This window comes from Phaenicophaeus curvirostris, chromosome 5, assembly GCF_032191515.1.
Source record: "Phaenicophaeus curvirostris isolate KB17595 chromosome 5, BPBGC_Pcur_1.0, whole genome shotgun sequence".
NCBI classification, from domain to species: domain Eukaryota; kingdom Metazoa; phylum Chordata; class Aves; order Cuculiformes; family Cuculidae; genus Phaenicophaeus; species Phaenicophaeus curvirostris.
This window is the reverse complement of record NC_091396.1, coordinates 15,616,565-15,630,409: the sequence shown is the minus strand read 5'-3', so window position 1 is coordinate 15,630,409 and position 13,845 is coordinate 15,616,565. Positions and strand designations below refer to the sequence as shown.

At 38.4% G+C, this 13,845-nt stretch overlaps 1 protein-coding gene across 2 annotated transcripts in view; it reads left to right on the top strand.

Annotated features, from left to right (window-relative positions):
• Positions 1 to 13,845, top strand: part of ABCC8 (ATP binding cassette subfamily C member 8) — a 78,625-nt gene that overhangs the window by 8,685 nt on the left and 56,095 nt on the right. For both annotated transcript variants that reach the window (XM_069857661.1, XM_069857662.1), the window contains exons 4-7: positions 1,601 to 1,767; positions 4,402 to 4,644; positions 5,544 to 5,732; positions 12,733 to 12,897. In XM_069857661.1, coding sequence (XP_069713762.1) covers positions 1,601 to 1,767; positions 4,402 to 4,644; positions 5,544 to 5,732; positions 12,733 to 12,897 — 764 coding nt within the window. The remainder of the gene's footprint in view (positions 1 to 1,600; positions 1,768 to 4,401; positions 4,645 to 5,543; positions 5,733 to 12,732; positions 12,898 to 13,845) is intronic.

Sequence of the window (13,845 nt, the reverse complement as noted above, 5' to 3'; positions counted from 1 at the left end):
AAAAGTAGGAAACAGTCTGAAGCAGGATAAGGGTGTTACATTTGATGCAGTTTAAGTGGAGAAGATGGTAGGAAGCCTCACATAGGAAGGCTATAGTTTTTTTAAGAGGGATTCTGTATGTATGTCTTTGAAGTCCTCTATGCAACTGTGTCAGCCACTAAAATATGGTGCTGGAATGCCTGACCTCTTAGTGCTTTCTTCTTACAAACTGTCCTAATAGTTTTAGAGGAAGATAGACTCATGGGAAAATGTCCTATTGCCCAGTACTCCTGTACTGTTAATTTACTGTCTTCATTTAAATGAGAGTTTTGAAGTTGTTTTCTACAGAAACAGGATTGGCAGCCCCAAATTCCATACAGACTCTCCATGCCGAATTTAGTTTTGCTTTGAAAGGGTAGACCCACAGTACATCCCCACAGGGCTTTCTAGAGTGCCTCAAGGTAGCTGGAACTCCATGAATTCTTTGAAATTTGTGCAATTTCCTGATGATTATCCATATTTGTAAGTTTGGCTTACAGTTGCTAATGTCTTGGTTGAAGACCTTCTCTGGTGTTGCAGCAAGACACTCAGAAAGCCATATCCATGTTTTTCTTGTCAGGTAGAGCACATTCCAGCTATTGCACTGTGGCAGAGACAGCAGCAGTGAAAGGTTCATGTAAAAGAACATAACCCTAGAAAGCATTTCCTTAAGAATGGGCAACACAGGCTGGCTTATGGAGTGGTGAATGGCACAGAGTGTGTTTCTAAATTGCCAGAGATTACTGCAGGGATCATTTATCTATAACTGGCAGTAGCACTTGTAGGCAATTCAGTGGAACTCTAAAAAAATAAAGTTGTATTCTACAGATGCCCAGACATCTTTCCTTGATATGCCTGTGTATCTGTTATAAATTACATATATGGAATTTGTGTTGAACAACTGAGCAGAACTGAACAACTGAGTGTGTTTCTAAATTGCCAGAAATTACTGTAGGGATCATTTATCTATAACTGGCAGTAGCACTTGTAGGCAATTCAGTGGAACTGTAAAAAAATAAAGTTGTATTCTACAGATGCCAAGACATCTTTCCTTGATATGCCTGTGTATCTGTTATAAATTACATATATGGAATTTGTGTTGAACAACTGAGCAGAAGCAGTTTGCAGAAAATATTTTAATAGCTGTTTCTGCCTGCATCTCAGAGACCTGTAGGGGGAAATGAGAATAATTTCCCTTCAATTCAAAATCATAACAATTCGTTAGTATGAAGCAAATTTGAAGAATATCAGTCTCAGCCACTTTCACTTGTTGGGCAACTCCTTCCCTTGAACTCGTCATGTGGACACACGTTTATAACAGATGGAAATTTCCTTCAGCAGACTTCACTTTGTGAAACTTGCCTGTATCACCAAGTTTAACAGGAAAGGAATTGGGAACTAGCATAATCATGTTTTCATGTTTGTGGAATTGAATCAGGCTTCTATTTTGACATGAGAAAGTTACTGTCTGTTTTGGGGTTTTTTATATTGTTACCGTCTTTATGAATTAACGCTTAATACTGCTATTGTATATTTTTGCAACGGTGGCGCTGATTAACTTTTTTTTTTTAACCCCTTATAGCATTGCTGTTCTACTGGACTTTAGCTTTTGTAACTAAAACCATCAAATTTGTAAAGTTCTGTGATAACGGGGTTGGATTTTCGCAGCTTCGGTTTTGCCTCACAGGACTCCTGGTTATTCTATATGGAATGCTACTAGCTGTAGAAATCAATGTCATCAGGGTGAGGGTAAGTTAGTTAATAAAACTCTCTTTCTGTGGGATTTTTTTGTTGTTAGTTTGTTGGCTTTGTTTTCTTTATTCCCCTTTCTGAGTACTTGGTGTGAAATGCATTTCTAAAGGAGAGAGAAAAATCCAGTTAGAAATAGGAGGATCAAAGGATAATCCAATTTTATTAGGCCAGTAAATCTATAATGAAAAAAAAAAAATGCCAGACTCCATTGTAGCTAAACTAAGATGAATTTATTAATCTTTTCAAGTTTTTTTAAAAATGTCTATTATGATTCACTGTTTCAGTTATTGGGAACAAGTATTTCTGGTGCAAGGGAGGACTGGATGAAAGGAATTGTCTGTTCCATCAGAGACTACATTAGACACAGAAATAACATCTCTCATTTTCCAAGAGACAATCACAAAAAGCAATTTGCTGGGGCAGCTGGGATTGCTATCTAGCCTCCCAGCTATAGAATCATAGAATGATTTGAGATGGAAGGGACCTTAAAGATGATCTAATTCCAACCCTCCCACTAGATCAGGCTGCCCAAGGCCCCATCCAACCTGGCCTTGAACACCTCCAGGTATGGGGCACCTACAGCTTCCCTGGGCATCCTGTGCCAGTGCCTCACCACACTCATTTTGAAGAATTTCCTCCTTGTGTCTAGTCTAAATCTGCCCCTCTCCAGTTTATACCCATTGCCTCTAGTCCTATCACAACACACCCTTGTAAACAGTCCCTCCCAGCTTTCTTGTAGGCCCCATTCAAGTATCGGAAGGTCTCGGTAAGGTCTCCTCAGAGCCTTCTCTTCTCCAGGCCAAACAACTGACACTCTCTCAGCTTGTCCTCGTATGGGAGGTGCTGCAGCCCTCGGATCATACTTGTAGCCCTTCTCTCCTCTATGTGTATGCATTTCCCTTCTGTGGGGTCTGCAGTCGTAATCCAAACGGAGAGATGGCTTTGGAGACTGCTGGATAGATAAATGCCAAAGTTCCTTCCGTTACCTGGCCCTCACTTAACTGTGTGCACAAATGAAACCTAGGCTCAGGATGGAATGAAAAATTTCCATGTAAATTTTCTCAATGCTTCCCTCACTTTTTCCAGAAATGCATTCAGCAATGTGAGTTACCTTTATCGCATGTTTATTCTTTTGTGATTTTCTTGGGGGATTTTGTGTGTCTGTATGTTTATTTGACAACTTAGGGCAAAATTGTGTCTAAAAGCAGCTTTTTCAGTAACATTTTTGAAAGAAAGAATAATAAACCCCTCAATGCTAGACATTCAGTATTTGTATTGTAAAAGTAAAACAGTGAATTGGCTCGCGGGAAAAGTGAAATTCAGTTGTGACATCAGAGATGTTTGCTCATAAATCTCATTTAATTAAGCAGTTCTATTAATTACAGTGAAATTATAGGACATGAAGAATAAAAAATGCTCATTGCATATTGTCATTATATTTTATGTTATATTTGTTTTGGTTTAAAAATTAAAGAATGTCTTTGCATAGAATGATTTAGCCAGTGGCATAGATTTTTTTTTGCTACCTGTTGTGTCTATGGCAGAATTTGGAAAGCCAGGTTTGTTGCTGCAGCTGGTGAAGACATTGGGTTGCATTGAGAGTTGGCCACTACTGAGGAAAGGGGAAAGAGAAAAAGAAAATGAAAATAAAGGGTGAGGCCTCTATGCTAGCAGGAACAGCAGGCATTGCGTTACCTTTTTTCTTCCCCATCTCCTTCCAGAAGACAAAAGATTGACTTGGTTGACTTTCAGTCCCAACTATACTTTATCCCTTTCTTCTGCTGTTCCCGTTGTTCATCTTAGATGGGCCTTACCAACCCCATTGCTATTTTCTTCTAGGATCTGTGAATTATTTCTCCAACTGTGGTGGAAGAAAAGGTAGCAATGAAGCATGTCCAGGAATCCTATTAAGATTAATATGATTTTAGATACAGTCATGAGTAGAGAATGGATGAATTAAATATGTGATTGAATACTTTTCAGAAAGGAAAGATGTATTTTTAAGAGGCTTGGATTTTCATTCCCAAAAATGAACAATGTATAAAAAAATTTTTTTTCTTGACTGCAGGAAATCATCTGCAGTCTGCCCTCACTCTTTCAGCATTTAAGCCAATGAAAGCATTTGTTAGTGTTATATGCACTCTCTAGTTCACTGGTTTCCCAGGCCCATTCAGGACACCACAAGTAGCTCCATGTTCTCAGATAAATAAATTTGATGGAATATGGTATAGGAATCTCTGTGATAGCCCCACGGCTGTGCCTTCTTGAGCTAGTACATCCCATGTTGCTCTGTCTGGAACTCGGAATGAGAGGCTGGGGTTGTACTATTTGAAACTTAAAGTGAGTATTTTTTTTCCTACAGGTATGCAAACTTGTGTCCCATGAACAGAGTAATAGTGAATGTTTAGGCTGTTTTATTTCTAGGCTGGATGCCTTTTGATTTTCCTCAGTACCTGGGGATACTGGATTTGCTGTATTGGTTCAATTTGAATGCCTAAATTCCTTGAGTGCTTTTGAGGAACCAAGACTGACTGGTTGTTTACCTTCTATGTCCTTTATCTCTTATCTATTCTTTGCAGGCTTGTATTTTCTATGCATTGTGTGTAATTCTTTTGATACTCTGAATTTCAGAGATATGTTTTTTTCAAAACTCCTAAAGAAGTTAAACCTCCTGAGGATCTCCAGGACCTTGGTGTTCGATTCCTACAGCCGTTTGTGAATCTGTTGTCCAAAGGAACATACTGGTGGATGAATACATTTATCAAGACTGCCCATAAGAAACCAATAGACTTGAAAACCATAGGCAAGCTTCCCATTGCCATGAGAGCTTTGACCAATTACATTCGTCTTAATGAGGCTTTTGAAGCACAGAAGGTATGCAAAGCATAGAATTATGCCCATCTGCTTACTCTGTGCTCATGTATCTCATTACTTTTTACGCTATAAGCATGATATAAAGTTATATAGACAGACATGATGCAAATGAAGTATCCAATAGCATGGGTTTCCATATATGAAGAGGTAACATATTCAGTTGTACCTCATACAAATAGTAAAATTTCTCTACCTAAACATGCATGTCAGACACATTACTGGTTAAATGCATGTCAAATGGCCTCTGTTTTCATGTGGAAAAACATATAAGTTTTTAAAGTTTTTAAATGGACTTAAAAAAATAAGTCCATTTTTTTATGGACTATATTAACTGAACGCCATTTTCAGTCTTCCTAAATAAGACCCTAGAATCACTAAATTACAGAGTGAGTATTAATGAGTCCTCACAGGGCTATTTTTTCGATGGTATTCCAGTTACAGTTTGTAGAATTCAAGGCTGAATCTATCCCATCTCAAATTCTGCTTGACTCCCTGGTGGGACCTCAGTATATTAAGGATTAAGAGAAGTCTTTTGCGTCCTGTCTAGAAAGAATATAGTTTTTTGCTCTGTATGTTCTCAGGAACACAAAGCGTGTCATTTCCCTCCCTCTTTTTTTTATTTGTCCTCCAGCAAGTGGTAAACAGTGCACATATTTGACCCTTACTAAGGGTAAAAGAAATAACACTTCTTTTTATGAAGTGGAGGAGAGTACAAATTAGTGCTTTGTTCTCACTCTAAAAGCAAGTGAAATAAGAGTTGTAGGTCTTGTGCTTGTCTAGCTCAAAGATTGCAATTAGTTTTCAATGAATGAAATCAAGGGTAAAAATACCAATAATTTATCAGACCTGAGGCTGATACATAACATAATGCTTTCTAATTATTTTTTTTTCCTGAACAGAACAAAAGGTCATCATCTCCACAAGGATCCAGATCGATATGGCGTGCTCTCTGCTGTGCTTTTGGAAGACCCTTACTTCTCAGTAGCACATTCCGTATTCTGGCTGACTTGCTTGGATTTGCTGGTCCGCTCTGCATCTCTGGGATTGTTCACAATGTTGGAAAGGGAAATAACACCATCCGCCCACAGGTGCTGTCAAATTGTCATAAAAATGAAGTAGTCAAAAAGTGACGCTATGACTATGTGGTTTTTTGGGCTTAGTAAAGAAAGTGATCTATATGTGATGTATCTGTAATGTATTTGTGAATGCTGGAAATGACACTGTGTAAGTACTGCCTGTAATCTACTTCTGTACCTTGATGGGGAGTGAAATGCATTACCCTTGCATATAGACAGGCTTGTATTCTGCAGAATAACCTCATTCAAGATACTGGTGAAGTATATCCAGAGTCCCACTAGTATGATAAGGATTTTAAGTACAGTCTTGAGATTAAATCAAGTCTGTGACTGAGTGCTTTTCAGAAAGGAAAAAGCAACTTGGCTTGGCTTTTTCTTTCCAAAAATGAGTAATGTCTAAGAGGACTAGAACGGGCCTTTTTCATCACAAAAAAATGCCAAGTAATTTAACAATGACAAAGAACTTCCACTGATTGCTTTGGGGAGGTGTGGTTTTGAAAGATCAACTGACATGTATTTTGAAAGGATAGTACTTGAATGAATGTTCCCCAAGAAGAAACAGACATACTTCTTGATTAACTTAAAAAAAAAAAAAAAGGCTTGGGAAGCATCTTCCTATTACAAGATGAGGTCACTCAAATGGATTTCTTTGAGAAAGATCAGTTTATTTCTGCAGCTCGTGTATTGTTTGATATCAGATTTGATTTCCAAAGTCTGTTGACGCTAGTGGAAATAGATCCATTCACTCAGTTACACTGTGGATTAGGTCCCCTGTAAATATTGAAACACACCATATGCATTGCAGAAAATTTCACAAAGGCCTCAGGCTGTAGTTAATTGTTTATCCATTTTGCAATCCTTATCTAAATATTTGGAAATTTTAACATTGCAAGTAGATTCAATGGAAACCAATTAAAGTGGGAAATGAAGAAATTAAGACTGTAGGGCCGTATTGCAGCAAAGTACTGTGGAAGCTTTTGTGGAAGCCTGATAATTTGTTTGGAGCCCTGTTGCAGCTGAAATTACACTGAATCACAGTTTACAGATTATCCTGTTTAGTTTTTCTCTTAAAGTGTCAGCTCATTCTTCTCTCTGAAAAATGCTCAGGTCTGGTCCAGATATGCCCTAAACAGAGCCTCATCCAGCCTTGACGTCCTCACTGTGTCTAGCTAAGTGCTAGCCTTATTATTGTTGTAATTTATAACCCTTTTGAGGGATCACCTAACAGCAATATTTGCTGATGGTGATAGTCCATGGCTGACACTTTAAGGGTGTTTTTTACCTTTCCTAAAAGGTCTTCCAGAGGCTTTTCCTTCTGTTTTAACCTGGTTTATTATACACAGTGTTTTTCTAGTAAGAAGCTATTTATCTTTACATGTGAAAATTGCTTTTGCCGGATTAGATGAACTGTCTTTCTAAAATGTGTGAAGACTGTTTAGTCAAACCATCTGTAAACAGACTGGGATGTTCAAGAAAACTCCCACATGTATGCACATACCTACCCAACTGGGTCTGCTCTGGGAAAAAAATACACCAACTCTGCTGCTAAGAATGTTATATTCATAATTGTAATGACTCAAAAAGGAGAGCCTTGCTTTATTAATTGTTTGCCAAAGAGCTACATAGGTGGGGAAACAAGCATTCTAAAACAGTGTCTTATGAAGGGGAAATATTGTGTCTGATGTGCTGCTGAGTTTGCCATACAGTAGGACTGGATTGGAAAAGCAAAGTTGTGAGTACAGTGCAGAGCATCTTTTATCCATCCCTTAAAGTGACATTTCTTCATTTTAAATAGTTGAGATTGAGGAGATGTTGTAATAAACTCTAGTCAACTGTGTCATTCAAACAGAAATTCTGTTGTGAAACTGAAGGTAGAGAGATGTAATATTTGCTTTATTCTTCAGTCCCTTTGTGACAGATATAAACTGCTGTGGAGCTGGAACTTGGAGATCACATGGATGTCACAGCCAGTATTAACTGCTTTAGTTAGTACCACAGTTAGTCAAAGCACGACAGGGTCTTAAATTCTGTCACGCTCTTCATGTGTATTTATAACTGCAGTATCAATATTTATGGCCACACTAGAACATTCTTAAGATATGCATTTCTCTGAGTGTTAATCATTTCACACCAAAGAAGAGACTGACAGAATGATAACCTTTATATTTTGGTGGTAGCATCTTCCACATTGCAATGTTAGGATTAGCAGTTCCAGTATTAGGAATACCTGCTGATATAACATGTTCAAATGATACACAAATCCTATAGACTTCATTTAAAAAGCTCTAGAAGTCATAGATTCCAGTATTGACATTTAAGATTGTGTGAGCCTAGTATTTTAATAGTGGCCTTTTCTCAGCCTTTTACTGGATAGAGCCTACTGTCACTTATTAAAAAGTGATATTATCCTGAAGTCATCAGTGAGGTGGGACACTGAATGTCCCCAAAGCCATCTCTGAAAATAAAGCATCTAATTAGTTCCATTAACTTCTCAGGCAAGGTTATTTGTCTAATATAGAATCATAGAATAACCAGGTTGGAAGAGACCCACTGGATCATCGAGTCCAACCATTCCTATCAAACACTAAACCATGCCCCTTAGCACCTCGTCCACCCGTCCCTTGAACACCTCCAGGGAAGGTGACTCAACCACCTCCCTGGGTAGCCTGTTCCAGTGTCCAATGACCCTTTCTGTGAAAAATTTTTTCCTAATGTCCAGCCTAAACCTCCCCTGGCAGAGCTTGAGGCCATTCCCTCTTGTCTTGTCCCCTGTCACTTGGGAGAAGAGGCCAGCACCCTCCTGTCCACAACCTCCTTTCAGGTAGTTGTAGAGAGCAATGAGGTCTCCCCTCAGCCTCCTCTTCTCCAGGCTAAACAACCCCAGCTCTCTCAGCCGTTCCTCATAAGGCCTGTTCTCCAGCCCTTTCACCAGCTTTGTTGCTCTTCTCTGGACTCGCTCCAGAGCCTCAACATCCTTCTTGTGGTGAGGGGCCCAGAACTGAACACAGGATTCAAGGAGCGGTCTCACCAGTGCTGAGTACAGAGGGAGAATAACCTCCCTGGACCTGCTGGTCACGCTGTTTCTGATACAAGCCAAGATGCCATTGTCCTTCTTGGCCACCTGGGCACACTGCTGGCTCATGTTCAGTCGGCTATATGCAAAAGGTTCAGTAGATGTGCTGTTATTTCCTTATGTTTGCTGCAGGCTTACAAGCATACTTAAACATCATAGCTTAAGCATGTAGATACTCAGTGACTTTGTAAACCATAATGGCCTGATATTGCATCTCAGACTCGGCAAAGATCTTGGTGCTTTCACCAAGTGTGTGATGTTTATGTATGTATGTTTAAGTCCTCATTTTCTCTCAAGTTGAGTACTAGGAGAAATGCTGAGAATATTAATCTCCCTTCTCTTCCTTATTTATCTATTATATCTTGTTTTGATGTGAATCAACACCACACGAAAATCTCATTGCTAGAAAAGTGTGATTTGTCAAAACACGATTTTGCAAAAAAGTGGCATTCTTTTACATGCAGTAAAAAGTAGTATTAGCTGCAGTAATTAGTGGTGGCCAGATGTTTATGTAGAAGAGCAGTGAAATTTTGCTGCTTCTGTGACTGCTTTTAATGTTATACAGCATAATCTGTAACTTTCACGGTTAATGATTTAGATAAGGCTTAGCCTCTCTTTGCTGTCATGTAACTCTCTTTGGCAGTCATGATCTTCCAGTGTTACAGACTTAAATGTTGTTCTAGCTTGGCATTCATAAAAAGCTGGTTTTAATTTTCACTGTGTTACAGAGATGCTGTTTTTTTCTGGATGATCCTGTATTGAATTTAAATGAAAACCCAGTGAAGATTTGTTAAAATAATAGCTGATCTGAGAAATGGTAGCTCTAAGGAGATTCGCACTGTTGCAAGTTAGCAAGATATGTCTGAGGTGAAAACATCACAAATGTAAAAGATCCTGATTTTACCCAAAGGTGCTTTTTCTTGGGTTTTGGGGTTTTTTTTTTCCAAAAAAACCACTAAGTTTTACAGTTCTATAGTCCTTGGCATTCTGTTTTTTATTTGAGTATATCCCACTGCACAGTAAACAATGGGCAGCTCTTAAACTTGCACAGTTAAGCACCACGTGTGGTTTCTCCACCTTCTGTATGTCTTACGTTTTATGCTTATGAGCCTGAATATTAAAGAGTCTGAAAGATAAATTGGATGCATGTAAATTGGCCATGGCCTTGGCCAATTAGTGAATTTCCCTTTTCTTTTTCACTGTCAAGGCTACTTTAAGGTAGAACAGGAGAAGACTTGGTTGTACTTGTGATTTTCCAGACCTGTGATACATTTTCTAAAGGTTCAATGTGGAGCCTTGGGTCTTCCTCCTTCTTCTTCAAAGTTATAGGAAGAATAAATTTACAGCCAGTTACATCTTGCAAGGATCAAAGGCCTGATTTGAAAAGATGTATGTGTAAGACTGTAAATAATCTGGAAGAGACACTCACTGTACCATATACTTCTTGTAGTAGATAAAGCTGCTGTAGGCTACTTGAATGACTATGGAACAAGCTATAATTTAGGGTTTAAAATCCCTTTAAGGTACAAATAACTAAACCTGTGGTTAAATATCTCATTATCTGAAGATAATTGCTGACCTGTACTGTAATTTTTCAGAGTTTTGCGCTTGATACAGATTCCAAAAGACAAGTATGCCTACCTTTTGTTTGCATTTTGTTGATTTGACTTCGAAGACTCCATGTGCTGGAATACTTTTTCAGAGGGCTTCTCTGAGAGCTAATTTCGTATTTGATTCTGTGGCCTTAAAGGCTGCAGAGATGTTTATGTACATGAATTTGAAGTCCAAGTACCTAGCTGAACTGGAAAATATTACTTTCTGACAATTTGCCTTTGAGAGCAGAAAACAAATTATTGAATGAACTAGTTTTTATTCCCTGTTTTGAAAGCATGAAACTCAGCGCTGTTGTGTTGCTGATGGAAATTTTCCATGTTCTTCTAAGTTACCAGGATGCCTCATAATGGAAATAAGGAACATTTGCATGAACAAAGATTTACAGGAATGGAATGATAATTACTTGTTTTTCTTTGAATCCAGCCTTCATGTGAATCTCAGTGGCTTGTAACAAATGCCACATAAGTGAGGAAAGGGAGTAAACCTAAGAAATCTACACAAGTCTGTGTTGCATAGCAGATAGAAGTCCTTTGATGGCTGCTTAGTTTGGCCAGTATTTGAAGAAGAGTCTACCACAGTTCACCACCGATCAGATGTTTGTGGAGAATTAATCTTTTGTGTTGATGAATGACCTCCTAGGCACCTCAGAAGATGGTTGAACTGTTGTGTGGGCAGGTCAGACTAGTTTCGTCTCATGAGAAGGAATATTATTTTGTGAAGTGGGAGGCACTGTGTTAGGAAACCTGTACTGAATGTGTTCTGCTAAGTGAGCACTCTTCTGAAGTAAAACTAAAGATCCTTTCAAAAGCTGTTTTGCCCATTATTTTGTTTACTTATTTGCCAATGTAACCATACATTTCTCTGCTTTTAAGCCTATAAATTACCCTACACGTGTCAAGGGGTGAGTTAGTGTGCCTACTAGAGCAATGGCAGGAGCAATCACGAATGTCAAAAGATGGAGAAAAAGAGATGGAAAAAATACCCTAAGGCTCTGGTTCCTCAAGTAGTAGCAGTCTGTTAGGTCACCACTGCTGGAATGACTTGCTGTTGCCTCCTTTCACATTCTTTGTCACCTCCAGCTCCTTTTCCTACTTTTGCTCTAACTCTGGCACTGACTGAACACTTTCGTGATCTGATTTGACCCACTAAATTGAAAGAAAAGCAGCAGATACTGTTTCCTGGTCTGATATTCTTTTGCCAGCAATTTGAATTGTCTAATGGAGAGTTGTCTAAGTTCCGTAACTAGTGCACAGTAAGAAACAGAAGCAGGCAGCTTGGAGGAGCCCAGGTTCAGTTAGGGCTAGGGCAAAGTCCATTTGTCTTTCAGCTGGCTCAGCCTCATCTTACAAAAGCAGGGCTTTAAAAACTAAGTTTAGCCTCTGTGTTAACATGTCATGTGGGGTTTCTATAAACAGATAGTTGCAAGGTGCAGATCAGAGCTAATAAAAATGTACAAGACTATTAAGCATTACTGCGTTCTTGAAAATGTCAACAGCAAAGAAACTATATGGGGAAGAAGTAATGCACTGAACAAGGAATACGGCAGGAGTGTAAATAGCAAGAAGACCTCCGAGAGGGAATAGAAAGAGACCTCTTCCCAATTTTACCTTTAAGGGCAGCGTAAGCCAGCAGTCAAAATTTTGAATGAGCCAAGGGGAGGAGGAGGAAGGCAGAGACATTTTAGTTTCAGAAGGCTTCCCAAGGTGAAGCCAACATCTTAACCAGTTGTGGTACCAAAGGTGTTGTCTTGTTAAACATAATCTAGAATAAATGTACTGCTTACCAAGTAAACCACAGACATACTTCAAAACGCACTTTGGTGATCTCATGAACTTGCTAGGAGTTAATGACCATAAATAAAAATGCTGAACAAACCTGTTGGATGCTGCAAACCAAAATGACATGCATTGTTCCCAGAATTTGAAGGATGTGGTTTTGGCAAGTTATGGAGGACATTTTTAGTGTTCAGTAACCTGTAGTGCTAAAACAAGAAGATTAATTTTATGAAGGACATTAACTAGTCCTTTCTGAGAATGGGCAGTGCAAACCTTTTAGCAAACAACTGTATGGAATTCTCAAAGTGTCCTAGAGTTTTGGAAGGATGTCAGAAATTCTAGAAATGTCATTCTGCGTTTAAATAAAGCTTACTGAGTTGGCACATTATATGACTTTTTCCTTGAACTGATAAACCATGAGGTTTCAGGTCAGGTTGGGAGCACTTTCAAAGTAATAAACTGTGGTTCTCTCTGCTTATTAAAAATGCAAAACTGCTAATTAAATTACCGTTGCACCTGATTTCTACTTTCTTTTTTTCTTTTTTTGTAGACTAAAATTCTTGGTGTTTTCTTTATTTCATCTCAAGAGTTCCTGTCCAATGCTTATGTTTTAGCTGTGCTCTTATTCTTTGCCCTGCTGTTGCAAAGGACGTTTCTCCAAGCATCGTACTACGTTGCCATTGAAACAGGAATCAACTTGAGAGGCGCAATACAGGTAGTCAACATATTATTAGTAACCTATTTTCATACAATTGTGTATTTGTACATACAAATTATAATTATTGTCAATGTATGAAACATTTCTCTCCTCATACGTATTGAATGTTACCATTCCTGTGAAAGATTGTGTTAACTTAGACCTGCATTCTTACCTTGGCATCTTATTTGATGATTTTATATAAATGTTTATTTGTAATATATAATGCTGTATTTCACCTTCCTTTTGAGCACAAATTTGCTGGCAGTAAAACAGAATTGAACTTTTGAAAGAACCTAGGTTCTGAACTACCCCTCTCCCATCTCAAAGGTGCATTTTAGTAACATCCTATGTAAGTAATAGCCGCTTTAAGATGGCTTGTAAATGTACCTTGGAAAAAAAGATAGGTTGTATTCCCAATTTATGGAATAATGTCTTATTCCATAGGTCTGGCCACAAGATCTACCAGGCATTATGGAGTCTATAATTACTGAACATAAGTTGGACTGGAAAAATGGATTCCATAATCATTGTATAACTGAACAGCAGATCAGAATTCTTTGTAGTATACAAAGATCTATGGCTACAACGGAGAGAATTAGGTGTAAGATGACAGTGCAGTATTGCCAAATGCACTGGCTGAAACCTACCCTCTGACAGCTCAAAAGCCGGCCCTATAAGTTACACTATTTATCCACTGAACTACATAGAGACCATGTGATAGATGGATGCTTTCAATAGCAGCCTAATTGTTTAATCTTCTTTTGATCTTATGCTTGGAAGGACTTGTCAACTGTCAGATTTCTGGATTCCATCCACTGTTTCTCCCTTATTGGCACAAAGTAGAAAATTACTAAAGAAATAAAAATTTTACACAAAGTATATATTAAAAAATTGAATGTCTTCATATTAAGTGGAAGAGTGGCTGCTAACTGAAAAATACATGGACCACAGCAAGTGTAAAAG